The sequence below is a fragment of the Oxyura jamaicensis genome, chromosome Z (genome assembly GCF_011077185.1).
Source record: "Oxyura jamaicensis isolate SHBP4307 breed ruddy duck chromosome Z, BPBGC_Ojam_1.0, whole genome shotgun sequence".
Classification (NCBI taxonomy): domain Eukaryota; kingdom Metazoa; phylum Chordata; class Aves; order Anseriformes; family Anatidae; genus Oxyura; species Oxyura jamaicensis.
The window spans coordinates 26,238,518-26,259,028 of NC_048926.1; the positions used below are offsets into that span (position 1 = coordinate 26,238,518).

A 20,511-nucleotide genomic window follows, 5' to 3' on the forward strand; every position below is an offset into this window, starting at 1 on the left:
GGAGACATAAGAAACACACAAATACGCCTCAACAAAAGGTATCACTAATGCTGAAGTGAAATGGACAAACCACGTAATTTAACTTTTATTTTATTTAATGTTTACAGGCTTCTGCAATAAAATATTCTAGTATCATATCCCCACTGTGTTGAGTACTCTATTGCAGTCCTTAAGCTTCATTTTATGTTGCTTAATACGATCAGTGTCGTAAGATAACCTTAAAATATCACAATTAAACCAGTAAGTTTTCCATTGTTTTACTGAAACTGAAAAAGTAGTTCTGTACCAAAATGTACACAATTTAGTAATAATACAAAATGTTAATTCTGCAAGACAGAATGTCAGTTAAATCCACCAAAATGAACACTGAACCACCATTTATTGCCAGTACAGTGTTACTTTAAATAAGCTCACTGAATGAACATAGAAACCAAGTAGTTCCTCCTTAAATAAAATGGTAGCTATTAACAACAATACTGCAGGAAGATAAACATTCATGGTATTTACATGCTATCATAGCATATCTAGCATGTATGACTTCATGCTTGCACAGTAGCTTTATGAGCTCATTACAGTAATATTAATTTGTTGATGTACTACAGAACAACTCATCATGATTTATATCAAAGTTGCACTTTGAAGAGCACCTCTGCTAGTCACCCCATGAAAAATGCCACTGCATTCCTCTAAGAAATCCAGCTAGTCCAATCCACTGATTCCACCCTAAGTCCCCTTCCACCCTTCTCCCCCTAAAAATCATCATCAAGCCTATTAACATTTTCCCTCCTGTGATCAACTAGACAGGGCAAGGCATTTAACAATCTTCCAAAAAGTGAATCAAACTAGAATACAACTGTTTTCTCTATTACATTAAGAACACCTGAGACTGCTTCACTGGTCCAAGTACAATATTTTAATACAAAAATCTGCTGTATTAACATGTCATTTCACTGAATTCCTTTAATTAGTACTTCTCATTTAAAAAAAAAAAAAAAAAAAAAATTTTTTAAATAAATACCCCCCCCCCCCCCCCCCCCAAAGAAAAAGTTTTAAAAGAATTAAAACATTAAAAAAAACTGTAAAAACCTGTAGCATTAAAGAACATTGTGATTTTCTGGCTTCATTTTATCTCAGCGTAAGCAGTGGATACACACCTATTCCTGGGAAGTAAGTGTCAAACACTAAGAACAAAAAACATTTAGCAATATGGAAACACATTGTACATTACGAGACTTCTATTAAGAAGTGTAAACATCTGTTTACTTTCGTTGTTTGAATGCACTCCTAACCAAGAAGTTCAAGAAGCTGCATTTGCTTAAATTATTATGCTCTAACATGTAATCAGTTTCAATTTTTTGTACCTGAAGAAAATGACAGAACAGTTCAGATATTTTTCCCACTTCAGTACATATTATATTTAATAGGTCAGCACTTTGTAGGTCAAGTTTTCTTTAAAGGAATGACCTAAATTGGAGAGTTACAACATTGCTGCTTAGCTGAAGCAGCAGCAAATAAGTACTATATATTGACAGAGGTTTCTATAAAGCTAATGTAATTTAATAAAAATGTCTCATAGCCAAAAGACCTAACTTTAAAATCTGTAAGAAATTAAAACTGGGAGTTCAAAATTAAAACTGGGGGTTCATGGAAAGTGATCATGTTTGCCATCACTTTAAGGACCAGTGCATTCAAGCCAAGGTTGGACAAACTAACCAACCAAAAAAAAAAAAAAAAAAAGGAAAAAAGATACCAACAACAAAACAAACAACTTACGACTTTTCACCTTGGTAGTTACAAGGAGTTTACAAGTTGAAGTAATGTCAACTTGTAAAAACATGGGACTGACCCTTCAGAATATGATGTGTAAGAGTGAGAATTCCAAAGCTATGCTGAAGACAGCTGACAGGACTTCTTTCATGAAGTTCTCTAACCACTGAAGAAATAGTGTCACGCAAGTCCATTATCTCTCAGTTTATCATCCACAGAAATCTGAATCGAAGGTGATTTTCATTCTAAACTTCACAGATTACATTATTTTTTTTCCTGTGCGCCTAGTCTGTTGGTGGAACAATTCTTCATTTCAAAGCTTTAGTATTCAAGCTGCCTTCTTGGTGCAGGTTCCTTGCAGATCATGTAGATTTATTTTTGACCTGATAAAAACAGTAAGATAACCAAATCAGTTACATTAAAGTGACAGACTGTTGCTATATGTTACAAATATTAATGTAATTGTTATTGCTCATGTGTACTTGGAAAAAGGGCAAATAGCAGAGAAAGATAGGAAATTTCTTACCTGTTGTGGGTCATGTGGCTTTTGACTAGATGCCCAGCAGCAAGAGCTGCCATTAGAGATAACTCCCCAGCCATCACTGTAGCACATACAATTTTAGCAAGCTGACGGGCATTTTCACCAGGGTTATCTTGGCTTGCACCTTGAACCCCTAACATCTGGAAGGAAAAAAATATGCTGCATTACATTGTGAAAACTAAGTAAATTTATGCCAAATTTTAATATTCCAGTCTTTACAAATTACATCTAAACAACTAGCTTTAGATTTCTTTAATGTTAATTAAAGCTTTAAGAGCTAGATACATTAAAATAATTAAGTAGATAAACATGTAATTTTCATGTCAGGTCCACCAATTTTCAAGAGGGCCAATTCCCATAACAGTGGAACATAATAAAAACAGTGTGAAAGCAGGCTTTCATTCAGGAAGCTTCCTGCTTTATACCTGCAAACAGGCCTGCTGTGGTAGCAAGTTGGTGCCTCCGCCAACAGTTCCTATTTCTATAGATGGCATCGTACAGCTGATGTACAGGTCTTCATTGGTGGCACCAGTCCGCTCCATCAAAGTGATGCAGTTAGAGCTGCCCACATTCTGCGCAGCATCCTTTAGATCAGGAAAGAGAAAAAAAAAAAAAAAACATTCAACTGAAGTGTTAAGAGCTACTCTACTAAAGAAAAGTCAATTAGGTATAAATAAACTTACCTGACCACAGGCAATGTAGATAGCTGTAACAATGTTTGCTGCATGTGCGTTGTAGCCACCTATGCTACCAGCCATAGCAGAACCCACCAAATTTTTGTTTATATTCACTTCAACTATATCTTCGGTAGTTGTCTTCAGTACCTAAACAAAGTGATAGGTTGTTCCTTAATCGGGAGTAGAAATACCCTACTTCATGTTAATCAGCCCTCCCCCCTAACCTCTTGTTTGCTTCCATATGGAAATTTGACTCAATCATTGCCACAGATGCCTAATTTTATTTTTGTTCAAAATCATGCAAGACAGTAATGCAGCTTTGGAATAAGTGCAACCACTGAATCGTCAGTTTCTCCTGTAGAAGGGGGTATATAAACTTTGACAAGAATGCTGTGTTTGCGCAAATGACAACAGATGAGTGAATTGATCAAAATTACTGACTTTAATCTGTAAAAGTCTATCAAGCTGTGGTATAATTTTTTGAAGGAAAAGAAGTGAAACTCCTAATGCCTTCGACTAGATTGAATATATAGCACATTATCTTTGAAAAGACAGTGAAAGGAAAAAGAATACATAACATATGAGATTCTCAGGGAAGTGATGTATTGTACAGCAATAGTCTGAAAATACAAGCAGGAAATAACTTCACAAGGAACACAATTAACAGTTAATATGACTTAAAATATGTATCAGTTTTATAAAATGTGTTTTTATGAACCAAATTAAGTAAAAAGTATGCAGACACCTACTTCTTTAACAACTTTGGCTGGAATGATTGCTTCACAGACAACTGACTTCCCTCTTCCTTCTATCCAGTTTATAGCAGCAGGTTTTTTGTCTGTACAGTAGTTACCACTGATAGCTATAACCTGAAGATCTGGAAACTCTTCATTCAGTCTTGCCAGAGCTTTTTCAGTACCCTATTAAAACAGAAACAGGTATGTATCATTAAATGCTAGCGTATCAATTACAGTTGTAAAGCAAGCTACTCAAGAACACTGGAATAGCAAAATCAGATTAAGTCTAATCAGATCGCTAATTACAGCTGAAGAAAAGAATTCCCCAAGAAACCTGAAACAGGCACATATGGTAGCACAATCACCATCCTTTCTCTACATGCTGAGAATTACATAGAGAATAACAAACAGCACAGGGTTCTTGCCAGTACGTATGGATTCTCTGGATACATTCCAGAATAGGCATACATTTCCCATACTAGAGATACAGCATGAACCAAGTCAAACATGACAGGCAAGAAATTAATTAATTTTGAATGCAGTAAGGAAGAGCTTCTCTAGAGTAGGAAATAAGACAGAAGGTTTGCTATATTTAGTACTTATCTACGGGTAGGCTAATTTCTGTAATGGTTCTAAGAAACGTTATATAGAACCAGCAGTCAATATTAAAGTCTATCTCAAACACGACATGCAGGATGCCTTATGCTGTTTAATGGTCTTCCACATTCATATTTAAAAAAAAATAAAGACCACACTATCCTGCTGCCACTTACAAGATTCCTCATCCTTTATTTAGAATAAGTGATAAACACAGTAACAGATTAATTAGTGATGGATAAAATAAATCTTTGGCCCAAAACAACAGAATGAGCAGCTTAACTTATATATTATTAAGAATACTTTATTTAAAGTAATTTTGTATTTTTTTTTTAACCTTTTTTTCTTTTGTTGTTCTCTTCCTCTTCTTGTTTATGCTCAAAAAGGCCAAGGATTTCTATATATAGAAATATATATATAGTACATATATATTGTTTTATAGCACTGCAAACAGAGCTGCATCTTGTTTTTTACTTTCCATCTTCACATACCAGGTAACTACAAATTAATAACATACAATTTATTTTAATAGAAATATATATTTATTAAAAAGACTTATAGGGTCTGAACCTTACTTTGGAAATCATATTCATTCCCATTGCATCACCTGTTCTTGACTGAAAACGGATATAAAGGTTCCGACCAGCCAAACTTATGAGAAGTTTTTGTAGGCGGGCAAACCTGCAAGAAAACGTGATGATTACTAAAAACTAGATTAATCCTTGAGAATTTTAAGTAGCAAAATGACAGTAAATCAGAACACAGTGTAGTTAACAGCACTATCTGCAATCTGTTCTCCTCCTCCCTCAGCCCAGGAAAAAATCTTCAGCTATCATGCATATAGTTCTCTTAAGTAAATACTTTGACGTGTACTGCTCCTGAGAGCATTGGTTGCCTTTTTATGCTTTCTAGACCTCAGAAAATTTTATGTCAGTTTTACAGCACAGCAAAATCTCTTCCACCTTCAGCAATGGTGCAAGCTCCATAAATCAAGGCCTTATTCCTACAGAGTAAGGGCAAACAAGAACTGGTAAATACTGTACTTAAACAGCAGGATGAGTTGATTATCACCAAAATATGTGCATGTCGATGGTCAACGCTTGTAGGATCAGTTAGAAATGTAACTGATTAGGAAGATTTACAGAAAGATTTCCTTAAGAAAGCAAGTTATCCTAAGTCTTAGAAGAAGCTCTAGGGTTTGAAAAAAATTTATTCTTACTACAGTTTTACACTTTTTAAGCATTTCTGTTCTAGGTTTAGTTTATGCTGTATTCTTTGGAACCTTCACATTAGTAATATTATCAGAAGGGCTAGATTCCAAACTTCAAATTGCTTTTAGTGTAGTACTACTAAAAATACAAGTGAGCTTTAGTGCTTTAATGGTTTTTAAATGTTTAGACAAAATATATAATGCATTAAGTAATATACAATGCAAGGGTATTTGTTGATATGACCCAATTGCTTACCACTCATTGTAAAATGTTTACTACTAGCCTGGCTGTATAGCCAGAGTTACTTCTGTTTTCTTAGATTCACACTACATGGGACAGGCAAAATGAATGTGCCAGTTCCTGCACTGCAGCATGCAGAAATAAAATAAGGAGCTTTCTACCATTCACAGAAGTCTTGTATCAGGAAATAAGGCCACAAAAACCACTGTACTAACCTACTAGTGCTGTCAAAAGCTTCTTTCACTATTTTAAAGCCTTCAGGGCTTTCGAGCCAAGCCTTTACTTCTGCAGCCTGACAAGCACTGGGCAGCCTTACAACAGGTCCTCGAGTCATCCCATCTGCTAGAATGCGGCTACTTGCTCCTCCACCAAGCTACAAATCAAAGCAGAAATGAAACACACTAAGATATGTCTTTATCACTCTCAAACATGCTTTACAGAAAGTTTAATCTTGTCAGATGGTACTTACACATATTGCTCTACATCCTCTATTGGTGCTTGCTACAAGACATCCTTCTGTTGTTGCCATCGGAACCTGAAACTCTTTGTTATCCAGATGCAATGGTCCTGCTACGCCTACAGGAATAGGCATATAGCCAATCACATTTTCACAGCAAGCTCCCATAACCTTGCAAAAATAATACAAAAAGGTATCAGTTAGGTTACCAGTTGAGTGGTGCAGTATCATACTACATACAGTTTACGTGACTTAGCAAGGTATCTTAGCTAGAAACCCAGAATCCTATGGATAAAGCACACAATTCCCAGCTCAAAGAGTTGTGGCTATAGTTTTCAATAGATGATACTGGTAAAATCAAGTATTTGATAGATCTATTGAATTTACTAAATCTTAAATGCTCTTCAAAATTTAATAGCGTTAAGTACATTTTAAATAAGTTTTTATTTTAACTTGAGATCAGTGTAATATATTCATTCAGCTGAACTCATACTCAGTATTGGCAGAATTACATATTTATGACATAAAGCAACTGCATATCTTGGTTGGAAATATTTTTGGGTAAGCTACAAAACTAACCTACCTCTCTAGGTTTAAAACATTGAAGCAATAAAAGCTAGTGCCTCATGTTTGCCTTTTTTTTTTTTTTAAAAAAAAATATCAGTTTTGACCAAGCCTGTTTTTAGTTCATACTCATCACTACAAGCAGATGTTTTATAGGTTTTGAAAACTGTTCACAGTGAGTTTTACTTGTCTGCTTTTTACTTACCAAAGAATAGTTATAGTTTCTATAAGGAAGATATTGCAAAGAAGAAGGTTCAGGGAGTTTCTGTGATAACATTTGTCTGCGAATGGACACGCCTCGCTCCTGAGTTTCCATCAAGGTTTCCAGTTTGTATGCAGGAATATGCTTAGCATTAACTAAGCTGATAACCTCAGCATCAGTGAGGAATTTTGCTCCCTTCTGGAAATGTAAAGGATGGAGAGAGTAAATATAGATTCTGTTGGTGAAAATCCTTTTAAATGTTTCCAAATGAAAGAAGGTAACTTTACTTTGACAAGATCAGATCCTATCTGAAGAAACAAACTGCCAGTGTCAGGTTTTTGATCATATCCTGGCCTACTATACATCTTTTTACACCCTCTTATAACTGAACTTATGAAACCTGAAGTACTTGGTATGCCATGAACAATGAAGCTGCTTCTCTCCAGCCCCATCTTGGAGAGAGAGAATCATAATAGAAGACTTTTCAGGTAAAACTTCAAAAACATACACCTATCTGTTTTCCTAATCTCTACTGAAGAAATAAATGCAACAGAAACTGACTGGAGCAGAAATAACTTATGAAAGCCATTTGTGTTCTCCACCTCCCCTCCAAGTTCTTATAGCCATGCAACTCTTTAACACTACAATCAATGGGATCATTTGAAAGCCAGAAAATGAACTGCGAAAGTTCTTAAATCAGATTTTGTCAGAAGCTATAAAAAAGTTATTTTTCCATACCTCTGCATTTCCAAGAATACGAACACATTCCTCAATAGAACGGGGTTCTTTAGGTAACTCAATTTCTTCCTCTTTTCTATTAATAACTGAGGTAGTTTCCACAGGGTTGCTGCTGCCAACTACAAATGTAGCCTTTGTTGATGACTCTGCTAATACAGGTTTTATGACTTCTGCTGCATAAAGACAATTAAAATGAACTTTGGTTTACAAAAATCTTAAGTTTCATTTTCAAATATAACATGCTAATACAGATTTTCATTATTTGTTGTAAAGACTCAGCAAGAGATTCAGATGCTAAAAATTACCATTGTCATCTCTGGGAACAAAAGCTGCTTCTACTGTGTTAGATTTCTGATTGTTTTTCAAAAGTCCAGATTGTTTCCTGCAACAATTCTCAGGGACCTTCTTTGGGACCATCACTGGAGATATTATGGGATTCTTCAGTGAAAGCGTGGATTCAGTCTCTGCTTGCTCAAAAAAAATGTATTTCACAGCAAGGAGAAGGGCTAATCCAAGAGTGATTACTTGCTCAATATCCATACTGGCCATTCTAAAAACAGACAAAAATCAATAATTAAATGTATATGATTTGTGTGTTTTAACAACGTTCTGATAACCCTTTCTTTTAAAAGGGGGTAGTAGTTTGATCATCATTTATACACTTATTCAAACGCCAGTCAAAACACATTTTCTAACAGGGAATTCAAGTATGCTAGTTTAGGATAGAGAAATTTTTTGTTGTATTATTAACATATGCATTTTCAGATTTCATTAACTATTTACAAAATCTTAGTTAAAAAGCAGTCACAGTAAAAGAAGTGACTACAATAATCACTATTCAACAGCTAAATCATATTCATTTAACACCTATCTCCCAATGATAAAGTAGAAAGAGTCAATGAATTATCATCCTCTGCCACTAATGACTACTTTGGTGCAAGCTGAATTTCTGAGAGGGGGAAATACCCTATAAGTTACAGTTCTGAATTCTCAGAAGAAATACAGAACCACACCTGCTCAGCTTTCAGATGAGCTGAAGGAAAAGCAATAGTGACGTGGATCTCTTTTTGTACCTTGGTATGAATGGTCAGAAACTCTGCGTAAGTAATTACACTAGCACAGTCAGAAAGCTTAACTTTTCAGTGTGCTCTGAAAAGTGCCAGAGTTGTTGGGAAAAGATGGCATTATCATAGAATCAGAATAGTTTGAGTTGGAAGGGACTTTAAAATGCCATCTATTTCCAACTCCCCTTCCATGGTCAGGGACCTCACCCACTACACAAGATAGCTCAAAGCCCCGTCCAACCTGGCCTTGAATACTTTGTGTTGGGAAGTGCACATCCACGTATTCTCTGGGCAACCTGCTCCAGTGCCTCACCACACTCATAGTAAAGAATTTATTCCTAATATCTAATCTAAATCTACCCTCTTTTAGTTTAAAACTATTACTCCTTGTAATCACTACAATCCCTGACAGAGTCCTTCCCAGGCTCCCTTTAGGTTCTGGAAGGCCACCGTAAGGTCTCCCCAAAGCCTTCTCAAGTTGAACAGCTCCAGCTTCCTCAGCCTCTCTTCAGAGGAGAGCTGCTCCAGCCATCGAGTCGCAGTTATGATGCATCCAGTACAGCTGCTTCCTGATCTCTTATTACTTCAAGGAGACTAAAGGAATAGCAAAATACTGAAGTATTTCTTATGAAATGTCATCTCTGGTTTCAATAAAATCTAGTCAACTCTGTAGGTTTGTTGCTGTTGCACCCTAAGGACCATTGCCTGACAGTGCTGGAGAATACACCCTACTCCATGACATACAGGTATCTTATGTGAAGTCGCTTACCGAGAAAGGTAGAACTGCCATAGTGAAACATTAGGTTCAATTCTCTTTGGTGCATTCTCATCCAATCCCAGTGAATTTTCTGCTGTACTGTTTTGAGAAGTTGGTTCTGCTATCCACCGACTATGGGCATGAACAAGAACCAAACCCAGTGACTGTATTAAAAACAAAAAGCAAGACAAATATTTTTTCAATTGTCATTAGTTATCTAACCTACCAAAATGAATCATTTTCTTTTAATATTTGTTTCCCATGCCTCACAAATCTAAAACTAAAGGATTTTCTTCTCCTTTCATCTACATCATTTAGTGCCCAGCACATTCCTCCTCTTGCCCATCTAATAAGCAGAGGAAGCTGAACACATGTACACATGAAAGGCCAGAAGTGTTTTGTATAGAAATGGCATATGCAAGACTGTAAATGTAGATAAATGGGACATTACTAAAAACTATCACAGTTAGCCAGCTAGAGCAATGGACTGCAGAACACTAGTCTATGGAAAACAAAGGCTTTATTAGCTTTCCAAGGACACCTTACTGACTGCATAATAACAGGTGAAAAAAAGCCACAAACCATAATCATTTTGACCCTCTGTGTTACAGGATTTGGTTTATTTTCTTCTTCTTCCAGAACACGAGCAAAATGGCTAAGCTGCCATATTGGACGTCCTTCACGACTCTCTCGGGAAAGCTGTAAAAATAAACAAAACCAGGTCTTATTTAGCAGCTGTCTGAAGAACAAGCAAGTAATCGAATAGAAATACAATGTTAAAGCTTATTTACAAAAAAAAACTTGTGATAAAAAAAAGAATTGGTCTACAGTCTACTGTTTAGCCTATACTAGAGTTTAAACAGTGAGAAACCCTGGACAGCCATTAATTTAAACTGTTTTGTTTTCTTTCCCTCTGCTTTAGATAAGAACTCAGACCATTGAGTGTGATTCGTTTACAGTGGCATTAGCAAGTTACTGTCCATCAGCAGAGCCACAGTAACTCTTTTTGTACGTTCCCTCTGTTCACTTCAAAAGGAAGACAAACATGCTGGCATATACCTCAGTGAAGAAATGCATAGCCTACCAGAAGTGCAGAGTCTGAACATTAAGCTCAGTTGTTGTCTGTAAGTGGGTCTTACCTCTAATACCAAGGACACACAAGCTGGAAAGAAGGTCATGAAGACAAAATAGTTGGCAAGAACAGACATACACCCAAAACAGCACATAATTTCAAGCTGTCGCACTCCTACAAAAAAAAAAAGTGTTTTTTTACATTTGAATATGCAAGAGGTTTTTTTATATACTTGAAGAACGGTTTCTGAAATCATTAAACTGACACTGCAGATTATAGAGGGAATTGCCTAGATTAATGAAAAATTACCATATTAAGCCCTGTCATTTTGTATTAGCCTATTCCAAGCACAATATGTATTTACACAACAATTTTAAAGTGTAAATATAAATAAGAATAGTTATAGCTTCCTAAGATTTTTAAAGCTTTACACTGGAAGTTTGAAACTCTGCCCTGATCTAAACAAAGATCAGTTAACCGACATTGTGTATTGAAAACCCTTGTAAAACGTGGCCAATTAAGTCTTCAGGAAATAAGAATATATGCCCCACCTGCACTTTCACAAGCATGAAAGTCACGCGTTACAGAATGCCCTTAATAAAAATAAATGAGCTAGTGGTGTAAATCATTCAAAAGTTAAAACAACAAGAAAAAAATAACTATATGCTATACCAAAATGAGTTTTTCCCTAGATGTAAACAGGAAAACTGCTTATCAACATACATTTCCCCCTCTTTCTCTGTCCCCCCAAATAGCCAAACAAATAGATTGTCATTCCATTCTCATAGATAACACATTTCTTGAAACACTTAATATTCCAACAGCTTTTTTTTTTTTTTTCCTACTGGCAAGACTTAGACCTTTAGACTTGATCACTCACCTGACATAGTACCAACCCCAATCACAAGACACTCCACAAGTGCATCCAATGTAAATGTGGGGCCTAAAATTGCCATTCCACGTGAAATATTTTCTCTTACTTCATCCTAAAAGGAAAAATTTCTCTACATTAACACAAGGTCAAAAAAAATCAAAGTACAATGCGCATAACATGATTAGTAAACTGAGTATTATGGTGATAAGGCTTTATAAAACAGACATTGAGAAATAAACTATTATGATAGAATGCATTCTTTAATTGCTTGATTTCTCATAAGCTGTTATGCTTTGACAGTCTTTACTTATGCAACAGGATTATTAAGAGTTCTACACTTTAAAGCAAAATAGAAACCGCTTCTGTCATGACATCTCATAAGTTCTTCTAACTAGCTATCTGTAACTTAACTTTTATTATATTTTTTTCTTTAACTGTCTAGACTCAGCTTAAAGAAAAAAAGAGTATAAAAGATACTGAAATTTTCCCCAGGAAAATGGAAAGGGATTTCTTCCAAATGCCAAGCATGGATAACTCTAGGGGTCCACTGCTGTTTATTGTTGTTGTTTTGTTTTTTCCTCATTTAATTTATTTCAATCAAGGAGATGCTGTAGTGAAAATGTATTTGTGGTATTTTTTACACAAATAAAGAAGGCTATAGTCACAATTATATAATAATATGCAAACTCTAATAACATTGCATATATATAGAATATACAATAAACTATATTATGATATTTATAGAATAATGTACTATATTTTTGTCACAAATATTATGCTGAATTACTGTGAAAAGTATTTTATTGGTATCAGAGTACTTTAAATGAAATTAATTTGTTTTACAGCATAGAATATTAAGAAATAAACATTCCCATGTACAATGGGCCAAACGTACTGTTGATTCTTCACATTGTGCTGTGTTAACTGCACTAAAATATCACAGAATGGTTTAGGTTGAAATGGATCTCTGGAGGTCATCTGTTCCAATCCCCCTGCTCAGCCTGACACAGCTATTGCAGGTCATCCACAACCACGTCCAGGCAAATTTTGAGCCTTTCCGAGGAGATTTCCAGAATTTGAGCAAGATTGTGCGTGTATGCCATAACAATTTGCAGCCAACAAATATGCCGTATTTGTTCTGGATTTTGTCTAGAAATGTTTTTTCCTGTACCAGCATTATTACTTTAGACATCTGTTTATATACTGTTCCTGAGCCCTACAGAATAATTTTCCTGTCCATAACTGTTCTATGGAAGACTTTGGTCTCGGAACTCTAGCCTCATTAACAGAGCTATAGGCAATGCTGTTTAAAGTTCTGATCTTATAAAGTATTCATACATAAAATTAACTTAGCTCCATGATTGTATCATGTTATTCTTCACTTGGAACATTGAACTGGATAAAAGACACTGCAGAATACAGATTACATCTGATCCTTTTTGCGTATCACTAATACCACATTCACTTGTGTGTCTCTCCCTCTGGATTGTTCATCTATGAACCCTAAAGGCAAAAGCCCCACTGAAACAAACAAACACACACACACAAAACTAACCTGTGAATTGGAACTTAGTGCAAATTTGGCTAGTGCACTTGCTCTTGAAAGATCGATCAGAAGCAGGAAAAATGGTAAAGCTTCACTGAAAACAAAAAAAACAAACAGGAACATGTTAATAATCAAATTCAAGATTTAAAATTTACTGTACCACATTAAAAAAAAAAATCAAGCAAGAAATCCAGAACAATAATTCACTACTTACTTTAAACCTGTCAATTCTTTATCCAAGAAGTGAATTACCACTGTACTAAAAACAAAACTTGAGAAAATTGTGAAGAGGCCAGCAATACCTTAAAAAAAAAAAGCAAAAAATATTTATATATATACATAAACACACACGGGGGGGGGGGGGGGTGAACAAAACCAAAAAAAACCAAAAAACTTTACCTCTAAATCAACCTAGATGCTAATGAATGACAACTCATAGCAGACTGCATTAACAGTGGTTGAGGTACAAACTGATATGGATGCAGTTTTTATAAGGATATAAATCCAAAATTTTTACAGTATTCAAGGTAAGACTTTGAAAAATAAAAGTCATAAACCTTCTCATTTATTACTGCAAAAATGAGAACTGGCTTAAGCAGCACTAATTTTTAGTTTAGCATAATAAACAGCTATTTCAAGAACTACATTTCCAATGTTTATATAATCCTACACAATGTCTCTTAGAAAATTGCATTTCATTTTTTTTGCTAGACAGCAGAACGTTCTGCATAGATCAAAGTAAACCTGTTCTGTATCGAAGTACTAAAATGCTAACAACACTCCTTACTGATTTACAGTATAAAAAGCAACACAGTTAAAATGCATACACCAAATAGAAAATCAGAGAGAGTACCTAAAATGTATTTTGATCCAAGTTGCCTTAGGTTCTGAAATTGGAAATATATATAAAGGATTGCTATACAGCGTGTGATTGTCAGTATTATGATGTCACTGCTCAGAACATCCTGTATGAAATACAAAGGGATTTAGTTAGTTTTTACATTTAGAAGTCACTTGTTGTTAGGTTTCACTAATAACAACAATAAAAAAAAATCACTTGTTAAGCAGCACTTATAATGAAGGTGTGTTTTTTTTCTCCCCTGAATAAAACAACAATCGCTGCTAGTCTGCCCTAAAAAGAAAATATTGCAAACAACATTAATGTCACATCCTTGTTCACAAGACGATGCACAAAAAAAATACTAAGTTTAATCACAGAATGGCTGAGGCTGGCAGGGCCCTTTGGGTCCATCTGGCCGAGCTCCCTGCCCAAGCAGGGACACACAGAGCAGGGTGCTCAGGACCATGCCCAGGCAGGTGGCTTTTGAAGACCTCCAAGGAGGGAGGAACCATAACCTCTCTGGGCAGCCTGTGCCCATGCTCCGTCACCCACATAGTACTGTAAGTGCTGCCTGGTGTACAGGGGGAAACCTCCTCTGTTCCAGTCTGCACCCACTGCCTCTTGTCCTAGCACTGGGCACTGCTGAGAAGAGCCTGGCTCCATCCTCTTTCACCCTCCCTTCAGGGATTTACAGACACGGCTAAGATCCCCCTGAGCCACCTCTTCACCAGGCTGAAGAGTCCCACCTCTCTCAGCCTTTTCCCATAGGAGAGATGTTCTATGTTTAATGAAAACCTGCTGCAGCACACCACTGCTCGCATACAGCTTTAAAAATCTAGTACAGGAAAGAAGGCAATAAGGTAGTATTGCCACAGTTATTCTCCTTCTAATACATCACAACCTAATCTTATTCTATTGGAACCCATCAATTAACTGATTAACAATAAGTACTATAACATGAATTTAAATCCTTACCTCTTCAAGTTTTGGGCACTCATAATTCCAGCCACAGATCTTATCGTTCCCAGTGAACATCTTCATTGACATCATACAGATGGTGAGAGTCACTGTTCCCACAATGACTTCCCATGGATGAGAAGCCACAAAAAGGCCATGCATTCGAAAGAGTCTGGACAACATTTTCAGGACTGTTTTTCTATACTTAGCAAACCTGCAACAACAACAACAAAAATATTTCACATATGCAAATTCAAATTTCAGGGAAAAAGGATAGAGCTGTATAAATTCTTGCAAGTCATCTCTCAGGAAGTCTCAAAGCCAGCTATGTAACAGATGAGTAAGGAAACTCATCTTCAAATTTCCGTTTAAAAACATTTATTTCTAGTATTCTGAAACTTAGTATGATCTGCTCCTGCCTTCTCAGACCACTTTTTTTCTTTAAAAAAACAACAACACACATCTCCCTTATCTCTTCAAAGTGTCTTGCTTACAACTCTCCTTCACTCTCAGTTAATGTTGACATTTTTTTTAGTATCTCCTACTGTCATGCAATTTCAACACCATTTTGACCCCAACTTCTTGTTTTTACCACCAGCATACGTAAGTACTCACTAAATTCTGTTACTTCTTTCTATCAAAAGATACTAACTTTATTTTGATTGTATAAGGTACCAACAAAACATTGCTGGTAATTCTCAAGTTCAACGGTAGGAATCTCAATATTACCTTCCTTCAATTGTGTCTTTCCTATTTGCTGATAAATATTCTTTTGTGATTCGAGTTAATTACATTCAAAGCAATTCTTTCTTCACCACAAACACACCAATCCTTCTCAAATACAGTATTCTGCAACAGTTCCCTGTACCATAACGAATTCCCAGGTTACTGATGCATTTCATCATCCCCTGTGCTTTAAATGGATTACAAACATTCAGGAAAAATGCTCACACCTCTCCTTCATGTAATTGAGAACATGGATGCTCCTTCTCTTTAAAAATACACATCCTAGTCCATTTGCTCTGTGTTGTACCTTTAGACTTCAAGTTCATTAAGGATATTTACTCATGTTTTATAGTGTGGAAACAAAATGCCATAAAATTATCTCTTAAATACGTTAGTACCGGAACTTAGCTTTTCCCATTGTACGTAATTAACAACTTCTAAAGCTCTTATGCTGAATGTTAACTATATAGGTACATCCTAAGGTTCAAAAGACGCTTAAATAGCCGTCTGACTTATACTTCTAAATACTGAACTATATAATGTCAGTACCAACCTAACACTGTGGAGATCTCCATAGCAGATTGAGGGCTCTACACATCATCACATTGAAGTGGATAGCAATCCCCTCACGTTACCTTGAAATTCACAATCCAACCAGCTGGCTTTCAGGAAGACAGTCTTTCTATTATTTCTTGTGCTCTGACACCACAAACACAGCTGATATTTGTTGTAGAAAATAATAAATTGAATAAATTTATCTGCTCAGTGTTACTCAAGGTGTCAGAATCATGCTGGTTGCCAGACTGCCTTCCTAACAGTGCCTACTAAGCACCGATACCACCAACATATTTTTCTTTATCCTTCCACAGCGAAGCTGTCAGCACTCTTGTGTCTGATGGAGCCCAGTGGGTAACATCATTAAGAGTACTGCCTTCCATATGAACAGATTTTTCCATTTCCTTTGAAAGGAAGGTAGAAAAAAGACAAGTCTTCAAATGAAGAAAGCTTGCTTGCCTTTTTTAACCCCAAAATTCTTTTAAAGGTCAACATTACCCCTTGTTTTCCCCCTCTAACACAATCTGCATAGCATTTTATGAATTTATCTACGCATTCTTTTACGAATTTATGTTCTTCCAAAACTGGTTTGCAGTGGTGTTATGTTTTTTTCCTCAGTAGCACTGACAGTCCCATTTAACCGGAAAGATAAAGACATGGTCATAGAAATACCTTACTGACACAGATTTTGAAACACAAATGAATACACAACAGGCCTAGTAATAAACTAGAAAAATACTGGTACTTTTGAATATCACACTGTTTCTGAAAAATTAAAGAACAGCACTTATCAGATGACTATATGGAGACGTATGTATAATTTTAAGGCTCGCAACAACTCCTAACGAATTCCACTGCCAGAATTTGAAAAAGCCATTAAAACATTGCTGTTAGGTCTAGGAAAACGCCTTCCCAAAGACGCATTTCTTCAGTTTCCCCACGTTTGTAAGCAAAGCAGGAATTCCTGTCCTGGTAAGCGTGAAATGGCTTCACGGAAATCCAGCAGGGGAAAACGCGTTCGTTTAGTTATAGAAAGAGCTGTCTGTTGTCGGCCAACGCTTAATAATTGAACCCTGGCACGAAATCTGGGGTGCCTGCGCTGCTGACCCCCAGCGTACGAGGGGTCCACGGCGGCGCCCCGCAGACTTCCCCCTGCCCCTGCGGCACCCCCACCCGCCGGGCCCCGCGGGAGGCCGCTCTGCCCGCTCCCGGTCCCTCACCGCTCCGGCCCGAGCACGCCCGCTCCGTCGTCGTCGTCGTCGTCCCCGGCCCCGCTCGCCTCCAGCCCCGTCCCGCCGCGCCGCGCACTGAGGCGGCCGCCCCGCCCCGCGCAAGGACACCCGGGGCACGGCGCCGCGGCCGCCGCCATCGCCCGATGGCGCAGCCAATGGCGAGCGGCCGCCACGCCCGGCCCGCGGCGCATCACCCGCCGCGTCGCCGGGGCAACCGTCCGCCGAACGCCGCGCGGAGCCCGGCTCTCGATCAGGAGCGGCGAACACGCCATCTCGCCACGGGGGCGCCCGCCAATGGGGCGCCGCGCTGCCCTCGCCGTGCCTGCTGATTGGGCGGCGCGAGGCGGCTTATTTACATACGACGATCGAGCGACGCGATCGCCCCGCCCCCGCGCGGCGCGCTGAGGGGCACGGCCCGGCCCTGCTCCGCCTCGGCCCGGCCCGGCCCGGCCCGGCTCGGCTCCGCTCCGCTCCGCTCCGCTCCGCTCCCCCCGCGCAGCCCCGGCCCGGCTGCGGCTCCCTCGGCCCGGTCGCCGTGGGAGGCAGCCATTTGGCGCTCGGAGTGCGATGAGCGCGGGTTTGCGGCTTCCTGCCGAAGGGGAGACGCTTTCTTAGGCTTAGCTATGCGTGTACAGCTCTCCCTCCGTAGAGAAATGCAGGGGGCTCGTCAGCCTCGCTGCGGGTAGAGTCATGGGGTCGTTACGGTTGGAAGAGACCTCTGAGATCATCTGGTCCAACCATGTCCCCACCACCAGTATCACCCCTCTGAACCATGTCCCTAAGCACCATGTCCAATCTATCCTAGGACACCCCCAGGGACGGTGGCTCCACCACCTCCCTGCGCCACCTATTCCAAGCCTGACTGCTCTTCCTGAGAAGAAATGTCTCCTCATTGCCAGCCTGAACCTCCCCTAGCAAAACTTGAAGCCATTCTCTCTAGTCCCATCACGAGTTACCTGCGAGAAGAGGCCAAACCCCAGCTCCCCACACCTTCACGGCAGTGCATCACCCCCCTCTCACATGGCCGTTGCGTGTTGCCAGGTCTGAGCAATTCCAGGCTGACGTGTTTCAAACAAAACACAGCCTGCAATGATTTTGCTACGGACCATTTACACTCTGGATTTTCCAAATCTGCTTCTTACATGTGCCATTTAGAAGTATTTCAAAGCACACCATATGTCAGTTACTGTGCTGCAAAGCATTGATGTAATTCTGAAGAAAAAAAAAAGAAAGAAAAAAAAAGATACACTGATGAAAGGTTTCCTGAAAACTCCACCCAAAGCAGCTGTTATGAGTGGGGAAATTATTCATGCCAGCTTAGTCTTTTAACACCTCATAAACTTTGCGTTCTCAACATGATATGCATAGATCCTGACAACTTGCTGCTGCGTATCCCTGTTCCCAGCTAGCTTCTTTCTTAACGTGCATTTTCTTGAGCATCTCACCTTTATTCACAGAAAAGTAAAACATTACCACCAAGCTTTCTGGAGTAATTTGGTAATGTGCAACTGCAATTGCTATAATTGCATGTGGATATGACTAAGTCAAAGCAAAACAGCAATTTGTACACACTTGCAGCAATTATGCATAATCGTTATGTAATTTTAGATAGCCTTTGTTATATTTCCCTGTTTTCTATACTTTTTTCTGCAGTATGCTTTTGTTTTGTTTTTATTTGAATATTCTGTGATGGAATATAATTTAGAAATTAATCGGCATGCTTATCATCAAGTTCAGTGTGAGCACGAGTCACTACCATAATTTGGAACTTACAGGGCTTGTGTATATATCGCATAAGGTCTCCTGTCATATATATATATATTTTGTATCTGCAGCTCTCCCTGCGGCCTGCCCACAGACCAGCTTGACCCTGGCAGTGACCACGGGAATAGCGCTGGCCTGGCTGCTGCAGACACGGAAGGCAGGGCTGAGGCAGAGCAGGCCTGCCTGACGAAAACACTCCTCTGATGTTGAAGGTGATCACTGGGCTACGTACAAGAGTGCAGCTGCAAATACTGCAGAAACAACACCACTTCAGTATCTTTACTAACAATTCTGTATCTTGCGTGCCCAGCCCCGCTCCCCACAAGATGGCCGCCACCGCTGAGGAGACCGCCGGGGGTGGGAGGGAGGGGGGGAGGAGGGGGAGCGGGGCGGGGCGCGATCGCGAGGCGCCCGCGGGACAGGGAGAGGAAGGGAGCGGGGCGGCGGCGCCATGGGGGAGCAGGCATGGGGCAGCGACAGCGACGAGACCGTGGTGGAGGGCTCGGTGGCGGAGAGCGACGTGGAGGAAGAGGAGTTCCGCAGGAGGAGGTGGTAGCGCGGCCTCGCCGCGCGTTCAGGCGGGCGTGGCGCGGGAGGAGCCGCGGGCCCGGCGCAGGGGGTCTGAGGGAGGCCCCCGCCCCGCGCCGCCCTGAGGCGAGGAGCGCCCAAACCCCGGCCGAGATCCCGGAGAGCAAAGCAGCTCTCACACAACAAACACCTCCACCGTTTTTCACGAATCTGTATTTTTTTTTTTTTTAATATTAGTTATTTTGCATACATCTTGCAGGCCACTGGTTCTGTACCACTGCTCTCCACAGAAAAACGTTTTAGTCAGTGAAGTGAAACATTCACAGAATCCTGCTCCAAGAAAATAAAATGAAGTGCCATCAAATAAGATTGTTGGTTCTTTGCAGTTTTAATGCCATTTTTATGATATTTTTTTCCATATTCTTTAAAACGTTGCAAAGAGCTGAAACTGCCAAGCAGCTGCACTTTTTGCTTGTAATTACTTTAAATCTCAATATCGACTGGTAATATGTGAAAGTGATGTGCTTCCCTACCTAAGGCTTAAAAACGTAGAGCAACAGTATGTATATCATCATGGTTTGGGAGTGCTTTACAACTGGTATTTTTGTTACACGGTACTCATCCAGGTTTGCAACATCCTACCAAAGTAAGCTAGTATGGTTTGCCTAAACTGGTCATTGAGCTTATGGGAATAGGAAGAGGGTAGTCCAAATGCTTGACTCTTCTCTTCTCTTCTCTTCTCTTCTCTTCTCTTCTCTTCTCTTCTCTTCTCTTCTCTTCTCTTCTCTTCTCTTCTCTTCTCTTCTCTTCTCTTCTCTTCTCTTCTCTTCTCTTCTCTTCTCTTCTCTTCTCTTCTCTTCTCTT

The 20,511-nt window shown here is 39.1% G+C and overlaps 2 protein-coding genes across 3 annotated transcripts in view; one reads left to right on the top strand and one right to left on the bottom strand.

Moving 5' to 3' along the window:
• Positions 1–56: 56 nt before the first annotated feature.
• On the bottom strand, positions 57–19,686 carry HMGCR (3-hydroxy-3-methylglutaryl-CoA reductase). Of its 2 annotated transcripts, none has more exons than XM_035309574.1 (21): positions 19,675–19,686; positions 17,344–17,371; positions 14,861–15,056; positions 13,898–14,009; positions 13,259–13,346; positions 13,054–13,138; positions 11,505–11,610; positions 10,692–10,798; positions 10,135–10,251; positions 9,565–9,716; positions 8,037–8,281; positions 7,732–7,901; positions 6,997–7,191; positions 6,240–6,398; positions 5,986–6,143; positions 4,895–5,000; positions 3,735–3,905; positions 2,992–3,132; positions 2,734–2,892; positions 2,294–2,448; positions 57–2,150 (listed from the first exon to the last, which is right to left on the bottom strand). In XM_035309574.1, exons 3-21 carry the CDS (start codon positions 15,023–15,025, stop codon positions 2,096–2,098), a joined length of 2,646 nt encoding a protein of 881 aa, XP_035165465.1. In that variant the 5' UTR covers positions 15,026–15,056; positions 17,344–17,371; positions 19,675–19,686; the 3' UTR covers positions 57–2,095. The 2 variants fall into 2 exon arrangements, with proteins under 2 accessions (XP_035165465.1, XP_035165464.1); XM_035309573.1 differs by having other exon boundaries at positions 7,732–7,904.
• The window catches only part of ANKRD31 (ankyrin repeat domain 31), a 64,567-nt gene continuing 63,549 nt past the window's right edge, over positions 19,494–20,511 (top strand). The window contains exon 1 of the mRNA XM_035309572.1: positions 19,494–19,668. Within this exon, the coding sequence (XP_035165463.1) occupies positions 19,571–19,668 (98 nt within the window). The 5' untranslated portion in view covers positions 19,494–19,570. The remainder of the gene's footprint in view (positions 19,669–20,511) is intronic.

Excerpts from the sequence above, each read along its gene's own strand:
- HMGCR (XM_035309573.1), bottom strand. The coding sequence starts at position 15,025 with ATGTTGTCCAGACTCTTTCGAATGCATGGCCTTTTTGTGGCTTCTCAT. Across the intron at positions 8,282-9,564 it reads TGGCAGTTCTACCTTTCTCG|AATGGCCAGTATGGATATTG; the intron begins GTAAGCGACTTC and ends GTCTGTTTTTAG. Across the intron at positions 6,399-6,996 it reads GAAACTATAACTATTCTTTG|GTTATGGGAGCTTGCTGTGA; the intron begins GTAAGTAAAAAG and ends TATTTTTGCAAG.